This window comes from Pseudonaja textilis, chromosome Z, assembly GCF_049901715.1.
Source record: "Pseudonaja textilis isolate UNSWEBS1 chromosome Z, rPseTex1.2, whole genome shotgun sequence".
In the NCBI taxonomy this organism is placed as follows: Eukaryota; Metazoa; Chordata; class Lepidosauria; order Squamata; family Elapidae; genus Pseudonaja; species Pseudonaja textilis.
This window is the reverse complement of record NC_142008.1, coordinates 96,724,146-96,745,900: the sequence shown is the minus strand read 5'-3', so window position 1 is coordinate 96,745,900 and position 21,755 is coordinate 96,724,146. Positions and strand designations below refer to the sequence as shown.

At 35.2% G+C, this 21,755-nt stretch overlaps 1 protein-coding gene across 4 annotated transcripts in view; it reads right to left on the bottom strand.

The window, feature by feature from the left end:
* TBKBP1 (TBK1 binding protein 1) overlaps positions 1-21,755 on the bottom strand; it is a 75,310-nt gene that overhangs the window by 16,908 nt on the left and 36,647 nt on the right. For all 4 annotated transcript variants that reach the window (XM_026710845.2, XM_087917827.1, XM_087917825.1 and 1 more), the window contains exons 6-7: positions 20,520-20,716; positions 17,422-17,483 (exon numbers count right to left, since the gene is read on the bottom strand). In XM_026710845.2, the coding sequence (XP_026566630.1) occupies positions 17,422-17,483; positions 20,520-20,716 (259 nt within the window). The remainder of the gene's footprint in view (positions 1-17,421; positions 17,484-20,519; positions 20,717-21,755) is intronic.

The window sequence follows — 21,755 nt, the reverse complement described above, 5'->3', positions numbered from 1 at the left end:
AAAACCACTATATGGAAATCATCTCTGATCTTCCTGGAGGAACTTTCCTATAATTAAACTAATTAATTAAATAGCCCCTTTTATTTTTTAAACAATGTTTGAGCAATGGTTTTCAGTGCTTAGTTCATCTTTTTATTCTGAACATTTCCCACAAAGATTGACATTATCATCATTATTTTCATTACCCTAATCTCAAGAATTAGTAACCTCAAGAGGAAATACGCATAAAGATTAAAATTCAAACAAGCAATGAACAGCATCTCTATTTGTGTACAAATGAAACCTCAGAATATAATCAGAAAAAATGTATATTTCATTCTTTTCTAAGTTTCTATTCCTTATGGTTTTCGATAATGTAGATGAAAGGTTTTGTTCATAAAAAGGACTTAACTGGTTTTTGGTTCATACTCACTATAGACTAAGGATTGGTATAGTTTATGCAGTATAGAATGAACAGATTAACATTTTACATGGATTTATATTTAGTAAAAATGGAAAATGTTTAATGTGTATGATGTATAATGAAGTAGAAAATGTATTCATCAATATAATCATGTTGCCTTACTCAGTGAAAAATAAATATGATAAAGCAGTAGAAAGAAAAACATTAAACTACTTATAACAGTAGCTGCAAGACAAGAATTAAAATTAGTTTGACCTGTCTTCCATTGTTGCTCCATTTGTTTATATCCAATTTTTAGGAGATTTGTGAGATTATTTTCCCTTTGCTTAAGGAAGAGTGCCCGAAATAAATAAATCAGAACAAACCAGGGTTGATCCACATAAAATTTACTTATGCCAGCTTTCATTGATACTTTAATGATAGCATTATTGCAAGTAACTTAAATAAAAATATTATACAAAGTCATCCACAAAAGCCAAAATGAAAGAAGTATGCTGTTTCAAATGCAAGCAGCCTTCCTTTTAAAATACCTGCATGCACATTACAACACAGCACCCATACAAAGGGGGCAGAACTTGCAGTGAGGCATTGTGCCCTGGCATTTTTCATTTGGCCTGCCTCATCACCCACCCACCCCCGAAGATACCAGACAGGGACTAGCTGACCTGTGCTCCTTTTCAGTCTGCTTTCCAGATCTAATTTAACTGTCTATTTCAAAACTTTCACTGCCTCTTGACCTTGCATATGATAACCATCAAAAAGAGGTCATTCTTGGCCAACACATTTTTATAATTTTGCCTCTCTTTATATCCTATTTTTTCTACCAAGAACTACCTGTTTTCAAAATGTGGGAAAACCAGCCTGGGACTAGATCAAAAGAGAGATAGAAAGAGATTTCACTCTTGCCCTGTTCTGTAAATGATTTGATGCATATTACTAGGCTTTTAACATTTATAGGGGAAAGTTGCCTCCTTGTACTCTAATAAAATGCCACATAGCCTGATGAAAGGATCATCAAATTAAAATCAACTGTCTTGATTTTGAACAGAGTACCAAACCCCCCCTATTATCTATCATCATTCCTCCTATTGCAGCTTTCAGGATCAATCCCTACCAAAACAACTTATCGATCAAATCAATAGTCATAAATCAAAACACAAAAAACAATATGTTCCTAGAAAAAATAGCTGCCCTTATTCCTTGGGAATCTGATGCCAGAGGAAGAGACATGGAAGCTGTTGCCTCCCTTACATTCTCTTCTTCAGGGCCCTCTGAGGAGAGCTGTTGGTGAAAATAGTACTAGGCACAAGGGAAGAAGAATCACACTGAGCACACTTCTCCATTTTGTTTCCGCCTGCCTTCCTCTCTTTTGGTTCATGAATCCATTCACCCCCTTGAGCAGATAATGATGACCAAGTCCTGTATGAAGAAAGTGGGGGATCTAGCTGGAACAGATTTCAAAAACTGTCTTTCCCTTCTTCTGAGGAAAAGAAAAACTTCAATAAATACTTTGGAACAACCATTCAACCACCTTTCCTCCAATATAGTACACTCTCAACATCTTAAAATTACAATTCTAATATTTCTTAGAATGGTCAAGAATGTACTCCAGCACATCTGAGGGACACCAGAATGGGAAAGACTATCTTAAGTTAACTGTTTTTCGTGTATGTAATTAATTGCTGATAATGAGTGTAAGGTACTTTCTTAATGGCCAGTTGGCATCAATAAGAACCTAGAAGTTGTCTTATTGGATCAGGTCACAGAGATATCCAGTATTTTGTTTCTTACAAAGATGCCTTTGAGGTGCCCACATGCAGAAGGCACCTGTTTGTTTCTCTTACTGTGGTTCCTACTCAGGTTCTGCCACTTTGAGAGAAGGAAAACCTCCCCAATTTCTCCCTGCCATCCATGACATAATACAACTCAATCATATCCCCCTCTCCCATGGATGATTCGCCATTCAAGTTAAGAGTAGTCTGCCTTGGACTGCAAAATTCCAGACGACTTGTAGAAGAGATATTTAAAAGACTATTAACATATAACAAATCAGTATTTAAAAGTCCAAGAAAATATAACCGACAATATTATCATCAATACATAAAAAGGCAACCATTAATAGTAGCAATAAAATGGAAAGGAAAATGCCATTGAATATGCCCCACTTTTTTTCCCCCCTGGGTCCTAAGAACTATAATTAATATCACTCACAGAAAAATTCCACACACAGAATATGTCAGAATTTAAGAAAGTTCAACATATTTTATCCAGAGGTAAGAAAAAGGTCAGAATTTTATAACTGACCGAAATAACCAGCCTGGAAATACGAGTAATCAGTAGATGTCCCATGGGTTAGAAGTGGAACAGGCTACCTTTTCTGTAGACATCTTTGGCATTATTGCTACTTCTCAGATGGTTGTCATACAGACTATGTATGGCAAGGTAAATAACATCTTTAATGCAAGATTGCTCTATGCCACTCACACATATACAAAAACATATGTGCGCCCAAACACAGAGACATGTTTTTTTCAGCCCAAATTGATGTTTGCCTTTTTCTGCACATGTACACATTGTCATTTTTATTTTCTAAGCATGCAACTGGAGTCCCTACGGGGCTAAGAAAACACTGAGTAATCTATAATACTCTCTTCCCCCAATTTTATATCTCTCTTTCCTAAATCTCCTCTATTCTCCCCAATTATGCAGTGGAACACAAGGGTTTCTTTGTGGCTTCTAGGTGGCTAGAAAAATTCTAAGTCCTCAGTTATTGCGGAAGGAAAAAAAGTATACCTCATAAACAAGACCAACTATACACAATCAAACAAGAGAGCAGAAACCACAGTGTTATCTGCCAACTCAGGGCGGATGAATGGGCAGAGTATTGTGGGAGAGGAAACAGTAAGGCAGAACTGAAGTACCACCCTTTAAAAAAGGCTGAGAATGAATGGAGCCACAAAACCTTTATTTGTCACATATAGTTAAGAGTGCTATTTTTAAGCTTTCGCACATGTGATATATTTAACAGCTAAGGTTGTCAGTGGGACAATGACCACTGAGATTATATATGATCTTATTTTAGAAATGAGGACCACTATGGACTTTGTTGTATGTTCCTAAAAAAATAATGAAAGTAGTACAAGAAAATTTAGAGCTTCAAAACTGGATCTAAATTTCTGTGATTTGAAGGCTAAGATTACCAACAGGAATATATTAACTTAATCCAAGAAACATGTGTTCCAATCACTTTCAAAAGCAGTCCATAAAAAGAAAGAACGTGCTGTGAGCAAGTACTGCTATCTCATAATTCACTTGCAGCCTTGGATATCTTGCCATCGTCTAAATTGATAGTGCTCCAAATTGCACAATCAAGGAAATACTCATGTGAGATGTTCTGTTGTTTTCAACCTTAAATTTGGTTCATCTTATTTCTATATCAATTGGTGGTTTTTTAAAAAAAATATTCCCCAAAATTCTTACATTTAAATTTAGATTACATGTTTCAATATTCAACTAAAAGTATGCATTTCAAATAAATAATAACTCATAAGCAACCCTACACCTTTTATTAGACAAATATATTGAAAACTTTATGGGAAAAAAACAGTTCTTAAGTGCTCGTGTTGGTTTTATGTAACAAAACCAGGCAAGTCGATATAAAATGTGATCAGAATAAAGATTATCTGTATAATCCCAGATCTCAGATGTTGCTTTAGATGTTTTCATTACTATGAGCTCTCTGCTTATTTTATGGGCTTGGCTTTCCTTGACCAAGTCAAGCTGCTTTCCTTATGCTATCCCTGGACCTACTCTGAACCCAAAAAATTGTTTTTAAAGTCCAAGCAGAGTAATAAGCCACTGTACTTTTGGAATGAAACCAAAACCTTACATTGAAATGGTGCAGAAAACAGGGCAGAAAGAAATACCCACCCAAGTAATATTATTACGTGCAGTTTTCTTTTTAAAGTAGCACAACTATGTTGGTGAACTCATAACAGAAAAAGAAAATTGCAAAATGAAAACAAGTTTTGGTGAAAAAAATCACAGAGAGATACAATCATGTGTGTTACAATTAACACATATATACCATTACAAAAAAAAAAAATCAGAACACCAAATACAAGTTAGGCGGAAGCGATCTCGTAGACGACCCTCATGCTACCTAGGACCTAGGAGTACTTATCTCAAACGATCTAAGCCCCAGAGCTCACTGTAACAGCATTGCCAAAAAGGCTTTAAGAATTATTAACCTTATTTGGCAAAGCTTCTTCTCCCGCAACATTGAATTGTTAACTAGGACATACAAAACTTTTCCCAGACCAATTCTCGAATTCAGCTCATCTGCCTGGAACCTGCACTATATATTGGACATTAACATAATTGAACGGGTTCAGAGGTATTTCTCGAGAAAAGTACTCCACTACTCCACTCACAATAGAATTCCCTATGTCTCCATGTTCGAAATGTTGGTCCTGGACAATCTGGAACTGCGGCGCTTGTGGTGTGATCTAAGCATAGTTCACAAAATTGTCTGCTATAAGATCTTGCCTGTCAATGACTTCTTCAGCCTCAATCACAATAATACACAGGCAAACAACCGATACGAACTCAAGGTAAACCGCTCCAAAGTCAATTGTAGAAAATATGACTTCAGCAACAGAGTAGTCAACGCTTGGAATGCCTTATCTGACTCCATTGTTACAGCCTCAAATCCTTGCAGCTTCAATCTCAAATTAGCTACCGTGAACCTCACCTCATTCTTAAGAGGTCCTTAAGGGACGTGCATAAGTGCACCAGTGTGCCTACTGTCCCTCTCTTACTATCCCATTTATCTGTATTTACTTCCTTTGTTCCTGTTTATGTCCCTACTTATACTTGTTATCTTGTACATGTTTGACAAACTAAATATAAATAAATAAATAAAAACAATCAATACACATATACCATGGCACTATAAGCTTGATAACTGGAGCACATTTTTAAATGAAGTATACTCTATAAGAACCAAAGTTTACCACTGTTTCTTTGCTGTAGCTGTGATATAATATGCCATGCAATAACATTTAATTATGAAAAACACTTTACTCCATGGATTTGCTAATCTTTAAAATTATTTTTTCTTTTTAATTTTGTTCAGTGAAGTAACAAAATAACTTGAGTTCACCAATCTCTACACAAGAGATTGAAGAAAGATCGGAAAAATACTTCTGCAAAGCAGATATGCTGTAATTTGCAGAGCACAATTCAAAGGGCAGATATTGGAAACACTGTGTAAATCTCCTGTGCCACTTCCAAAAAAACAGATCTTCCCCAAAATAGGAAGTTATGTCGGAATATAATTTGATTTCGGAAGTAGCTTGCAAAATTCTCCTTGAACACTGTGGAAACTGAATTTAGGGTTTGACATATCTTTTAGAACTTAAGTGAGCAATCTTCAGTTTTCCAGAAGTTGTTAGCTACACTTATCATTAAAAGGGTTTTTTTTAAATAGTTCTTTGAATTTACCACCTCTGCATCAAGACAGGATTGCAACTGAGTACAAGATGAAAACTGCCCCAGAAGTTTTTATCAATGGATTTTTATTTTCCTTGGACTCAGAGTAGCCCAGAGCCCAAGAGAAAATGAAAGAGGAAGTATTTATGAGTCAAGTCTCTTTTTATTGCACTTCTGTGGGTTGCAGGAAATTTTTTGACAAAACCCCCATAAAAATGAACAATGTTTTTTGTGCAGTCTCCATTTATTTTAAAGAAAATTCTGCAGTTTTTTTCCCTGACTATCATGTCCCATAATGATTAGAGGGAGGAGGAGGAGGAGGTGGGGGAAAAATGTCATTTGGGCGTTCAGTCAAACTAACCTTCCAAATCTGGTGCTTGTCAAATGTATTGGGGCTGCATAGGCATTCTGTATTTGGGCTGCAAATATGCAGATGACCACTAATAGTCATTTAGTGTTTCTGGATATCTGCAACCCATTTATGAGTGTAATTTCCAGAAGTGTAGATATGTGCAATTGCATACTGCATACTGCATATTGCATAACATTATCAGTTTATTTATTTCTACTCCATGTTTTAGCGCACGGAGGATGACTTAAAATATATTAAACATCAATTAAAATGAACATTTATCAAACTTATATCCTGCCTGCCTCCTCCATCCCCACAAGAGAAAAATTGTAATTTCTATGTTTGCTTGATAATAGCTAAATTGTTTGGCATATCTTCCAAATTCATGGACCTTTCAAGAAATGATCTTACAATATTTTTGTTTTTAAATATGTGTAGACAATTCAATTCAACAACAGAGGAAAACTAGGTTTTATTTTTTTTAATTGTAAGGGTTTTTTAAAAATGTATTCCTATTTATCCTAAGGTTGTATAATAAATAAATATAGATATAAAATCAAATCTCTATTGCAGTTTAATATTGCTAGAGTTCTAAAAAGATAGGTTTAAATGGTTGGGTTTTATTCATAAAAATAGTCCTATTGTTTTACCACATCAATCTCTTACAGCAGTGTTGCCAAGCATTACAGTGAATTTTAGTTAGATTGAAATTGGAAGTCTTCAATTAAATTGTAGACTCAGTTCTAATGGAATATGAAAAGCTATCTTACATTTCTGGTACTCCACCAAAGCATTTCTTAGGCTTTTGATTATTAAGCTTTATGCTTTGGAGTTTGCCATTTTCTACATTTTAAAAAGAGTTTCAAAAGCTACATACGAGCTACTTTATTTGTATTTTTATTATTGATTTTCATAAATTATTGCCCTTTCAGTATAATGTCCAACGTCCAACATAAATTAAATATGTAGATTTTATGCCACACTCAACCATTGAGGATGAAACCATCTGCCATATGCACAAATTATATTTAAATTTAAATTATATTTAAAAGCTAACAATTTGACCATGGCATAAGGATTATCGTCCCACTAGAAAAACAAACATAAAGCAAACATTCCAGCACAAGATCCAATATATAAATTATTATTTCTTGGGCTTCAATTAGCAAAAAATGGAGATTTATCTGGATTTCTAACAGTAATAAATTCTACTACATAGATCTCCTTTAAATACATCAAAGGAATATCTTCCCGTGGGCTAGCATCCAAATTAGGGGGTGCAATACATATGGGATCTGCCCAGTTTCCTCTTCCACTCATGCTGCTGTCAAAAAGAAATTAGGTTTTGAAAAGTATTTCAAATCACTGGTGACAGTTTCATTCACTCTTTTTTTCTAAATACAACCTTGTCTGATTAAAAATATTTTAAGAGCACTCTTATGCTCACTTACTTGAAAATAAGATGATTGTGATCAATATAATTTACTTTTACTTACAGGATTGCATTCTTTATTTGTGCAATTTAGTGATAATTTGACATTCTGTACTGTTTTAGAATAGCAATCTTATTAAAAGTAGCCTAAATAAAACTAAATGGAAATTTACTATTTCCACTCACATGTAAAGAAGCAGAACGGATGTGTTTGTTTTAAGCTGGCAATTGCAGCATCATTAGTTCGTCTCCACTATGCTCAGTAAATCTCTCTCCCTCCCTCCCAACTTTGCATTTTTATTTTCCAAAAAGAGAAATGAAAGGAAGAAAAAGACAATGAATGAGGAGAACATGATTAAAACTAATAATTCTCTCCGCCTCTTTGTGGTAAGGTTTGGGAGCGAAGTGACTAGTTCAAGAAGTTCAAAAGAACAAAATGAAAGAAATTGGCACCTAAAAAAAATAATACATTCTACTGCCAAGCGATGAAAAAGCATAATTGACAAGAAACGGAACTGCAGTTACAAGAACACCGATTACAAGAAAGTAAAAAAGACTGTTTCTTCTTCTCAAGGACTGGCATGGTCTATAGTGTATATTTTTGTTCTTTTCCACTTTTCTTCACCCTCTTGAGTTCAGAAAATTGGTTCTTAATTAAATCTACTTGTATGTTTATATTAGGTGTATTTGTATGTTTATATTAGGTCACCACATTAATTCAGAACATGTTAATATCTCTGGACAAATCAACTTTTCACTGCCATTAATGAATGAGCTATCATAATGCTTTTACAGATATAAGTTTCATAGCACCCTGTACTACTATGCTCTCAGAAAAATTAACAGAGAGAAGTTTAGACATAAAAAGGGGATGGTGTATGTATTTCAGATCTGACAACACTCTTCTTCATCTCTTTTGTCTACAGCTTTTGGTGGAAGGTCAATGGCTGTCTTAAAGAATTACAAACAGGTACTCTATGTATGTGTCTCTGTGAGATAGATCAGATAGATATAGGAAAGCTGAGACAATTATATTCATGGACACTATGTCCATCATAGTAAATAAAACCCTTCATTTCCCAGGGAATCCTCACTCTCCATATATGACATATCACTAAGAAATGAGGAACATAACCATCAATTATAATCTGACAGTCTTTATCTATTGACCTATCTTCATAAACCACTTGTCACAGTGCTATTGCAACCAGAATGCTAGAACTCTAGAATTCTGAACTGGCACTGTAATTTTTATATCCAATAAAATGAAAATAAACATCTGCAAATTGTAGGCAACCAATATTTAAAATTGTCCCTCTAATTATTTCTTTTGTTTCTTAACATCAGAAAGAGTCCTTTTTTTCCTTGGTTTGGAACAAAACCAAATAATCTTTTATTGTTCATCAAATAACCTGTGACTATCAATCATGGTTTAGAGTAATGAATCCAATCACCATAGAATGAGTCAATTGTGGCTAGTGATGAAAGGAACTTAGTGATATCCACTCCATACAGCATGTATTGTGTTATGAACTTCACCATGCCTGGGTCAGTCTGACATCCAAAGTAAACTTAGATTACATTCTCTTTAAACTGTATCTCAAAAATAATCATTACCCTGGATTCCTTGGGCTAAGAGCTGATGAAATATAAAATTCAGTTCTGGAAGGCTTGTACAAGTGATAGATTTAATCCTCACCATGGTAATCCTCAAACGTTTGTATTTTTTTTGTTGTTGTTAGGCTATAATAACCATTATTTACAGCCAGCACGACTATTCGGCCAAACTGGGAAAATTGACTAGGCATGTAGGCAGCTGAGGGCACTATGGGAAAAGCAATCTTGCAATAATACAAACATTAGGAAAATAGTCCATTTCCTCTAACATACAAGGTCCTACAGGTGTCTTCCTTTTATAATCTTACATTACATCGCTATTTGGAAAACAGAGCTAAAGGAAAACAAAAATTATTTCAGCCATCAGCAAATAAACCCTCCTTTATTAACTGCTCTCTCGAATGCCATGATCAATCCACACTTTATCTCCTTGATTTTTGTTTTGGTACACAGGTGATCTATTTGAACATTGCCTAATGTCAAGGAATGTCCCTTCACACTTTATGCAATGTGGGAAAATTATATTTTGTACATGTTGGTATTAGTAAACAAAATGGTAGAAATCTCAGGCACAGTAGTATGAACTGCAGTTTAGTTTGAGTTTAGGCTAGTTCAATGAGAAGAACTAGAAAAGAAAGATCTACATATATTAACTCTTAACATAAATCAATTTAACAAGTTTCTGTTAACAAGAACTGAAACTGCTAAGCAAAGACTGTGTCAAACTGATCTGTTGATCAGTTTCAAGATCAAGCAACAGTTATTTCAGTAATTGTTATATCATAGTCCACAAAAATTATTTATTTTTATCTTCCCTTTATTTTTCTTATGAGTAACTCAAGGCAGTGAATCTAATATTTCTTTCTACCTTCCTCTCCCCATTTTCTTCGGAACAACTCTGTGAGGTGATTTGGGCTGACAGAGAATGGCTTTCATATCTATGGCGGAACAAAACCTCACAATTCTCCTGTTTTCTAGCCTGGTGTCTCAATCATCTGGCTCTCACTAGGTTCTTCTACGTCTAAACTATAAAACATACTATTGTGTAATCTTTTTGATACCTTATATCAGCCTTTTATTATTGCAGGTCTTTTCATCTTTTAAAAAAAACCATCCCTTTTTTAAAAAAATCAATTTTTAGTATCTTACATCTGTTTGCTGTTTATTTATGTACTTGTTTATTTATTTATGTTATTTATATAACACCTTTATTATTTTTATACATAACTCATGGGTGCAAACATGCCTAATATTTCGCCCTCTTCCAAGCTTCTCCATAACAACAATCCTGCATGGTAAATTAAGAAGAAAGAAAGAGGGGGGGGGGAGGAGGGAGAGAGAGAGGAGGGGAGAGAGGGAGAGAGAGAGAGAGAAAGAGAGACTAAGGCAAAGTCATCTAGCTGGCTTTTATGCCTGAAGTAGGACTAGAACTCATAGTCTCCTAGCTTCTACCCTGGTGCTTTTTTTCTAGTGTTTCTAAAATTATTTTTTCTCCAGTGCAACTATACTAAACATTAAGTGATGATGAACGTATTTACCAGGTCACAGAGAGACTTTTTCAGACAAACCACCAGGTTAAAAAGTAGCACCATGTCACTGATACCAGTGATATAGGAAAGTACAAAGTAGTATTTGTATTTTTGGCAGGGCCTCCTTTTCCCCTTCACCAGTGAATATTACAGAATGGAGGAAACTGGATTTTTAATCAAGCTCCTTATAAAATAGTTGTCAAGCAATAGCAGTAAGAGGTGAAAAGAACAAACGGACCAGCTACAGTGTGCCCTTCTTGAATTTATATTGCTTTAGATTACAGATTAGATTTCTATAAACGTAAGTGTCCTGAATTTGCTACAGCTGTTCAAAATTAGTCTTTACCACAGCATCAGACATCCAAAGACATATAACCTATTTATAAGGTAGTTAAAATGTTACTTTTTTTGGTAAATATGGGAATAAAAATTGTTATAACAAACTAATAAATAATGAGTACTTTTTCTACCTTGTGAAAGAAATTTCCACCAAATATTATGTCTATATCTATCTATCTATCTATCTATCTATCTATCTATCTATCTATCTCTCTCTCTCTCTCTCTCTCTCTCTCTCTCTCTCTCTCTCTCTATCTATCTATCTATCTATCTATCTATCTATCTATCTCAGAGAACAGAACAGATGAAGGCCAGTCAGATAAAAATATGTCCCATGTGCTTTATGTACAGCCCAAATGTACATAATTAAGTGGATATGTTGGAAGTCTCCAATTCAAATCTTCCCCAATAATTTTTTAGATTCCTCCTGCATCTTTATCTTTTTCTTCCTTTGACACTCTTCGATCATAAGTAGTACCAGCTCAATTATTTTGGGGAAAATGTCAATGGTCAAATAGGAAATGATTTGAATATTTACAAAAAATTATATAAAGACTAAAATTACTGGATTACATATTTACTCAGAAAGAATGAATATGAGCAAAAGGCACCAGTTCGCTCTGCTCATCCTTTTACCTCATTTTCTTTCATATTTCCCTATCGTTTGGCTTTCTTCATTGTTATCCCATGATTGTTTTTTTCCTCTCTTACTTATACATATGCACATATTCTTCTACACCCACACCCACTCTCATCATTTATGTGCACCTTCCTATTCACCTTCAAGGCCACAGGTATCACCTTAAAGAAAACAGCCATGCCAGTTGTTGCTTGGTTTTGAGGGGAGGAAGCAAGTCATAGCAGGAACCAGATACTAGTGAACAAATGCTCAGGAGGGTGTTAGAGTGCACAGATTTTGCTACCTCTAATTGGTGGGCAAAAGTTATCAGTGATGGGTTGGGCTTTAATTGGTAAATTGACTTTGGATATCAAACTGAAACAACAAGCTTGTGACACTGTACAAAAGTATCTCCATTAAAAGTATGCATTAATGCAGTTTTTAATAATAAGCCAGAGGTTATCTATATAAATATGGCAAGGAAACCGTACAAATTGAACTAAGCCTAGATCCAACAGAAGGAAAAAAGTAAGGAATAGGAAAGGACAGCATGACTATTTTCAAACCCTAAGTTATTCTCTGAACTAGATTTCAGCTGAATCAGGCAGATGACTAAGTTGTTCTATTTTATAGAGCTGTGGAAGAACAGAGCCAATGTACTTACAGTTCCTTTAAAACCATGGACCTCTGTTTTCCCTTCATGCTTCCATGCAGAGTTTAGAAATCTATGGCTCAGAGGCCTTTCTTCTCACTCAGCACAAATAAAGAGCAAGGAAGGTGTTACAGCAGCTCTCTTTGACACATTTTAAATTCACACTTCACACCCCTTTTCTGTAATCTTTCCCTTGTCAGACCTTGATTAATTAAAAAGAACATGCAAATCAAGATGCTAGATTTTTTTTAAAAAAAGCAAAAGCCAAAACCTCACTTCTCCCAAAGCCTCTACCAGGTTCAACATGCTAATAGGTAAAGCAAATCTCAACATAATATTAACAATGATAGACAGCTGAACATCTTATGAGCCTACATGGCAAATAATAATAATAATAATAATAATAATAATAATAATAATAATAATAATAATAATAATAATAATAATAATTGTTGTTGTTGTTGTTGTTATTAATAATTCCACAATAATCCACATCTGCCTATCCCAGGTCCTTGAGAAGGACTTGATAGGTAGACAAAAAAAAGCCAAATGCAATCTGAACATCTGGCTGATTGTGTGACGAGCCATAATTCCATATAGACTTGCTGGACTTTCTGATGAATGTTAATTCAAATTAACAGAAACCCTTGGGAAGTATCCTATTTTAATACTTGTCAAATAATTTAAACACATTGATAAGATACTGAGACAATTTCTGTGGGATTTTTCTTGATTCTCAACTGTCAACTGGCTAATATTTTGACCTCTGTTTTCTAGTGGAAATTAAGAGATTTAAATGATCTCCAATTAAATACTGTTTGAACCCTTCAGTTTCCTGGCCGGGTTCCTGGTTTGACTAACAGTGAGCTATTTTTTCAGAATTAATGGTTGCAAAACATGATTGTATGAGGTTGGAAAAGTAATTTAAATTTGATTGGTCTTTCTGTGGGAAATAGCCACAGACTACAATTCTGCAAATGTTGCAATCTGAATTGTCCAAAATTGCTGAATAGCAATACATTCAATTAAAATATTTATTCCCTAGTCCATTGGGAGTGGATTTATTAGCAACATTAGAAATTCATAGATTTTTATTACCATGAGACAGAACATTGGGTAATTCCAGATACATAATTTATTTTTTATAAACAAATGATAAGTATTACTTTCACATACACATACAATATAACGTATAGTACACAGAGTAAGTAAATTGCAAGAAACTTTTTTTAAACAAATTAATGGGCTACTTAAAGACTATGAAATTGTGTGGCATTAAAATACAATTCAAAAATAATCTTTGGGTATTTTCTGCACACTCCAGAAGATGTTTACAAAGGCCTGGCTATCAACTTTAGTACGTTCAAAAATGCAATATGGCAGAGGGAACACTGACGCATAAGTATTGAATTTGTTGCTTAGTTTTCCCATTTTGGCTTAATATACTAAGAGAAACAAATGATTGAAAATTAAGTGCTTTACCAAAGTATACTGTATCCCAAACATTTGATTACATATTGGTTCATGAAAATCTCTAGATTAATCATGTATGAAGCATAAGCAAAAATATCATTTTACTTAGATGTAAAGTATCTGCTACACCAGATTTAAAATCATGCATTGAAGTTATGTCTTCATTCTCCATGTATTAATAGTCCTATTATCACTAAATTAAAAAAATTAAGCAACAATATTTCATATTCAGGAGAAGTTCCCTGAAGATGGGCACAAGTCGGAAGACAAAATCTTTGGTCCTGGTGACCTGTCCAGATTGGATCCTGCAACATTATCCACATATATTTGCCTTCATTCATGAATATTTAGTATGGTTAAAGTTTAACCTGATATTTGTAAAGATAGTGATTTTTGTATGTATTTTAATATGTACTTTTTAATTCTTTTTTTTGGAGGGTTTCTTGTTTATTTCTTGTTTTACATTATTATAGTTGTGCTTTATCCTTTCTTTTGTACGTTCAAACAATACTATTCTTAAGAATTGTGTGCCTAGTTTTAAAAAAGCACAGTATGAGGTGCTGGACTTTCACTGATTAAACATACATCTGTTTTTCAATGTTATATGAAATTACTATTAGAAGACACTAGTATCAAATGAGAAATATGGTGTAACTAACTGAAATCACTCCCAGAATGTCTCCAAACTTTCAAATGGCTTATTGTTGGCTTGCAATAGCAAAACCATTCACCCTGTTGCAAAGAAACTTTTACAGCATAAGTTTTAGTGGAATTGTTTGCTTTTCCAGAAAACACTTACCCCCAAAAAACTTTTGCGATAATCACTTTGTTAGTTTATCAATTAAGGGCATAAGGAGATCTAGTTTTGGAAAATACAGGGTGCTGTTTCAATTCTATGAATTTCCAGAGCCAGAAAACTTGATGTGCTGTTGCTACAATAAAAACCACAGGCTTTCATGGTCATTTAAAAGGTAACACGGTTATTGTGACATTTTTAACAGGCTGCAATTTTATGAAAACTTTGGTATATTATTACAATCCTGTTAACCTTACACAAAAGACACTGATACTTTGGCCATTTGGGTCAAGGGTTAGGTGAGTTCTGTTCCTATTGACAGTGATGTGATTTAACAGTTTATCTTTGGATGGCAAAGGGTTATTTGGTGGATATATTTGTTTTAATCTTGTAAATAGACCAGAATCATTTGTGTGAAATGGGCAACAATATAAATCAAACAGACACATAAATAAAACCAATAGAATAAACGGGAAGAGGAATTGTTAAAATGACAGGAAAAATGACAGGAAATAATTACTGTCTTGTGCCCTTTTACAAGGCAGTTGCTGATTACGACACTGATATTCTTGCTGATGTGTTGATTAATAGCATATGGAGCAAGATAAGAGATTTGGTATCCATTAAACCTACCTAAATCTTAAAATGCCTAGAATTTCAAATCTGTTCTTTTGCTATGAAATTGGACTTTGAATTCCTTAGCTCAAGATTGATTGACTGATTGAAGTCAATATCAGACAATACCGGAAAAATGTTACTTGCTCGTTTTCAGATACAACTTTTTTAAAGTTAAGATTTGTACCCATCATTGTTCTGCTTAGGCATTATAAAATTTATCTAATATACAGTTAGATTGCTTCACCTAGCTGGTGAGTGAGACACTAAAAGAATAAATTTCCAAGGATGTGAAAGTTCAAATAAGTAAATTTGTTGCAGAAAAGATATAGAAGCCATTATGAAATAATCTTGTCAATTCTTCAAAGAGCTATTTATAAAGAAATAGATATTTCAAACTTTCACAGCTCTTTGTTTACAAAACCATTACAGCATTTTTGGTTGAATTAATTATCCCATATAGTATAAATAAGAATCTCTGGACTTCCCCTGTAATATGTCTATGGAAATTCTCAGTCATCCAGGTCATGGTTGTTCCAAAGATGCTTTTTCAAGAGGCAACTGGATTTTGTTTTTTCTTTGAAGACGTTTCGCTTCTCATCCAAGAAGCTGCTTCAGCTCTGACTGGAAGGATTTATACTCCTTGCAGACAGCTGGTAATCTGTATTATTTTAGTGAATCATTATGACCATCTGGAGGTTTATCCGTGTCATCGGGGTCACCTGAGTGATTTGAAAGAGGGGTCAAAGAGGCCATCTTTGTCAAAATTGAAAAGTCCTCTCTCAACCAAGGGGAGGGCTGTGACATAATCTACTTCCAGTCTACAAAACAGTCATTTCAACAGTTCCAAGAAGGCTCTATACCAGTGATGGCTAACCTTTTTGGGCTCCTATGCTGAAAATTGCATGCGTGCACAGCACCCAGAAGGCAATGCATATGGGAGGGGCCTGCCCCCTGCACATACGTGCGCGATCCCCCCTGCCCTTACCTGCACTGGACATGCGTGTGCCTCCCAGCTGATTTTTGGTCTGTTGAGGCCTTTTTCGGCTCCCAGAGGCTCGAGGGAAGCCTCTGCAGCTTTTGGAGCCTGAAAAATGGGCCCATTTTGTCACTTCCTGTATTTCTGGAAATACCGGAAGTGATGAAACGAGCCTGTTTTTTGGCCTCCCAGCTGGGAGGCATGCAGATGCACAGTGAGGTAAGTTTGGCTGGGGCTCATGTGTCAGCACAAATGACTCTGTGTGCCACCTGTGGCACGTGTGCCATAAGTTCGCCATCACGGCTCTATACCCATTTGCATCACTCAGGTGACCCTGACAACACAGATAAACCTCAACGACTTCAATTAATCTCTAAAAAAATGCAAATGACCAGCTGTCTACAAGGAGTATTAATCCTTCCATTCCCCACTATCTAGTCACAGCTGAAAAAGCTTCTTGGATGAGAAGCGAAAAACCAGATAGTTGCCTCTTGAAAAGCATCTTTGGGTCTCCTGTAATAAGCAGCTTATTCTTTAAAATATTTTTAAAAATCCTTTTATTTTTGCTTAGCTGCAGTATGTTAATTATCCAGATATTGGCATGAGTTACATCCTTAAGGATCAAAGCAGCTAAATGCTGCTTTGCTTTGATTGATAACTAGCACATACTTTGAAGAGCAATATTTGAGGAATTGGTATTTTAGAGACCTGTCATTATACTTAAAGCCTTCATAGATCTCCAGAGAATGGAATGGAATGGAATAGAATTCTTTTTCACCAAATGTGAACGGGCACACAAGGAATTTGTTTAATTGTTTCTTTTTATGCTGGAGAGATATTCTCAGAAAGAAAGGCAATATATAAATGTAAATGTCCTGAATAATTAAGTGAATCCACCACATATATTCACATCACTAACTTCTTGGAATCTCTCTGGCACTTCCAGCTCCTTTAATAAGCACCAACCATTATTAACCTCTTAGAATTGGAGCTTTACAATGGACAAGATTATCTTGGTCAATCAAATCTCAATACATCTGATTTCACAAGTTGAAACTTTGGCACTTGAATATCCAGGCAATTCCACCCCAGTAAACATCTACTAATAAGAGTGGCACTTACTGGTCATCTCCAACCTTCTTCACCCATGCCATATCCCTTTGCGACTGACTAGCTGCAAGATCCTAAGAAAAATTAGAGCAAACTTTGTATAAATACATACTCACAGTTACACAATCCCCAATACAACAAGCCAGGGGAACACAGCTAGAGGGAAGCTCCATTTTGTAAATGGAACAAATGAGGTCTTATTTGCACTACTTCAATTTGATTTTTATCCCTATGGCTTCCATTAAACTTTTTCATTCTAATTTGTTCTAATTTGAGTCTGAAATCATTGCAAAAAGCATATCCTCACAACTAAAGCTAATATAAGTAACAAAAATTAAAATGAAATAGTGAAATTCAGAATGAAAAATAATTTTCAGGAGCTACCTAACACTCATCGGAGTGTTATGCCTTCTTAGGAAGGAACTTCTATCATTTCAAAGTTTCCATTGGGAAAAAAACCTATATTACATATTATTCAACTGTATATATACAAAATATAATAGTTTTTGAATCAATCTTGAGTCCTGGCTATTGCCTGGGCATCCCCTTGCAGTTTTCTGGTTAACATTTTAAAAAGTGATTCATGAATTAAAAGACTGATTAACCCAAAGTCACCCACTTGGATCTACAGTATGTCAAAGGGAGGAATAGTACTTACAGTCTCTATTTCTAGCCTGATGAATCATTATATATAGAACATAGAATAACAGAATTGCAAGGGATCTTGGAGGTCTTCTAGTCTGACCCCCTGCTTGAAGAGATCCTATATCATTTCAGACAAGTGGCTGTCCAATCTCTTCTTAAAAGCCTCCAGTAATGAGACAACTTCTGAAGGCAAGGAATTCCATGGGTTAATTATTCTCACCATTAGAAATTTCTCCTTAGTTCTAGGTTGCTTCTTTACTTGATTAGTTTCCATCCATTGTTTCTTGTCTTGCTTTCTGGTGCTTTGAAAATAGATTGACTCACTCATCTTTGTGGTTGTCCCTCAACTATTATTATTTGATATATTGATCAATATATTATTAAGAAAGTTAGATAACTATTTATGGTAATAACAATTAAATCCCAATTATGTTACTATAAAATAAGAAAGACCCATGTATTAGAAAAGAGAAACTTATTTAACAAATACAATAAATATGAGTGATTTTCAGATGTTTCAATCAGTAACTCAGTAATTGAGTGCAACAATCTGAAAATGAGACTTAATTTATTTGACTAAAATAATTATTCTGCTATTGTATGAGAAACAATGGCAGAACCTGGGGTGGAGTTAAAATAGAGATTAGCATATAATCTCTACGTTGCTACAAACAAAGTTCAACCTTCCTTAAAGTCTGTTGACCCTTAACTAACCCCTTAACTGTTACTTGAAAAGATTCAGGAATATAGGCATGATTGGCAATAAATTAGTTTAACTGGACTGTCATAATCTTTCATGTCTGAAGCTTTTGCCTATAGTCCGCTGTATTGTCCCTACTATGTTTTCCAACCAAGCATAGTCAGGATTGAAGAATGCTGGCGGTTATAAATTTAACAATATAAGAAAAGGTGAACAACATCCACAGGGGCATACAGTTTTCCTTGGAATGACAAAACAATGTTACATCACAAGTTTCACTCTTCTGGGGGAAAGTAGAGAAGTGATGGGGGTTGTGTTGTGGTACTGCTGGTATTAGACTGATTCTTCTTGCCCTGTCTGATGTCACTGCTTGGAAAGGCTACAGCATCTTCTCTACTTCTTTCTGCTTTAGCTGTACAACATTCATTCCAATCAGGACACTAGAAAAATTAAAGCTGTCAAGTAAGATATTACAAATACAGAACAGGAAGGTTATATTTCCCGTGAGCTCAGCTCCTACATTTTTTAAAAGAAAGAATGCACTTTTATTTTATATAAACAATGTTTTTAACTAATCCATGAGTTAGATTAAGTGAATAGGTGGAAAATATCTGAAGAACTTCAGGCAGATTTTTTTCAGAAAATCAGGGAATGGGGACATTAAGTTGAAGAGTTTGGATACAAAAGTCAATAGACAAAGCTGGCGGGGAATTCTGGGAAGGCCATATATCTTAAAAGTTGCCAAGACTGAGAAAGACTGAGGCAGGCTATGCCCACAAAGTAGAAATTTTTGTTTGTTTTATAATGTGGTCTAGTTTCATTGGCTTGAATACAAATGTCCAGGGATGGATATTCCTCATTGAAACTTCTGGGATTATAGCAGATAACAGAAAACTCCTCTCTGTTACATTTTTTTTAAAATTAGAGGGATGAGGATAATTCCATGACAGCAAGTGTCTTTGCATATAACACTCCTAGCCGCAATTATCAGCTCTTATCTCATTAAATTCTGAAGGTGGGAGGTATGGTACCCAGAGATATTTTCATACCCAGAAGTCACAGAAACTTCAGAAAAATACAACCCTGGGATTTTCCAAGGGTATTTTAAATAATTTTCAATACCAAACAGTCTGCACCATGGACATCCCCCAAAATGCTATACTGTTAAAAACTGCAGACAGAAAACTCTTTCTAAATTACAGGTGGTCCTCAACTTATGACCACAATTGGGACCAGAATTTCATTACTAAGCAAAGTGGTTGTTAAGTAAGTCACACCAAATTTTACAACTTTTTCAACAAATCACTGCAGTTGTTAAGTGAACCACATAGTCATTAAGCAAATCCAGCTTCCCCCATTTGACTTTGCTTGTTGGAAGCCAGCTAATCCCAGGATACCACGATCATTGTAAATATATGCTGGTTGCCAAGAGCCCAAATTTTAATCACATGACTGTGGGGATACTGAGATGGCCATGGGACAGCTGGTTGTAAGTCACTTTTTCAATGTCATTGTAACTTTAGCTGGTCACTAAACAAAAGGTTTTAAGCTGAGAACTACTTGTATATGCTATTTCATAATTTCCACCAGTTTTATGTTTCATGTTTTGAGACCTCAGCTATGGAGCTCTTACAAATAACATTTCAAACTGCCTTGATCTTTTTTTTATAAAGGTGATTAAATGTCTCAAACAAGAGACATTTTGTTTGTCCCTTGGCACTAAGAGGCACTAAGAAACAGTACAGGGAAATCCAGTTAGAAATACCTGTGCCCTGGTCTCCTGCAGCTGCTTCACCTCTGCCTGCAGCCTTTCACATTCACCCTTCCTCTGTTCTTCACGGTGCTGACAGTTCTGGACTTCCTGCCTTGACTTCTCAAGCTCCATTTCCAATCTTTGGACCTCCAAGGCTTCTGCCTGTTCCAGGCTCCGTGAACTCGGCCAGTTCATTGAGCGATCCAGTACTATGGATGGGTGGGGAGAGGGGGCATTTGTGAAGGAGTAAAAAAGAGTGGGAGGAGAGGTAGAGAAAGTCATTATCAAAGCGGTCAGGATGGAAGATAGACTGGCAGGGCTAAATGCTTCTTAAAACGATAAAGGACTATTATGTTGAGGTTCTCAGAATTGGAATTGCAAAGAAATGAGATTCTTATTTTTTAAGGGCAAGTAATTTGTAACAACAATACTGGGCAATAGTTTTCAAAAATAACCCCTATGTGACAACAATCTGGCCAGACTTCAAAATATGAAAACAGACCTGTGGTTAATCTCTAAGGATTAGGCCAGAATTAATAACAGAAAACTCATCTTACTGGTTTCAATGACTGATTTTAAATATTTATAAAGATGAAATTGGGAAGAAAAGGCAGAGAATAAACAATTATTGATATGGAGGCATGATCTGTTGCAACAAGTTTGGAGAGTTCTGGACAGGACTGGCTCCCAGATTGAGATGGGCCCTGCAACAGTGCTTACTTTCCCTGTTAGAGCCTCTCCTCCATCAGTTAGCCTATCTGGTTGTGCTGGGAGCCCTTGAAGTATCACAAGGATGGTGCATCTAATCATCCAGTTAATTTCCGCATTGTTTAAGACAATGCCAAAACAGAACAATTATGGAAAATTAAAAGTGTGGCGCTGCTAGGTGCTGGAACCAAAGAAAGAAAAAAAGTGAGAGATGGCGAATCCTAAAGTGAGACCTATTATACCCAAACGATCTTTCAAGTTTGCTTTTCCATGTCTTTAAAAGATGCTTTAGCTACACTTATGACTGTATTCTCACTAAAACAGATCTCAGGCCCCAAAGCTTTACATACAGCTTCCAGAGCCCATTCTAAACTATAAATTCATGGGATAATTTATTTTTATTTGAATTTAATTTAAAGATCTTTAATTTTTATCCTGGCCCTACAAGTGGTGGGCATGCTTACAGCATACATCTCAAAAACCAATTACTGTCTTTGGTCTGAAAAAGATCAGCTAACTCGATTATAGGGATCGACTGTG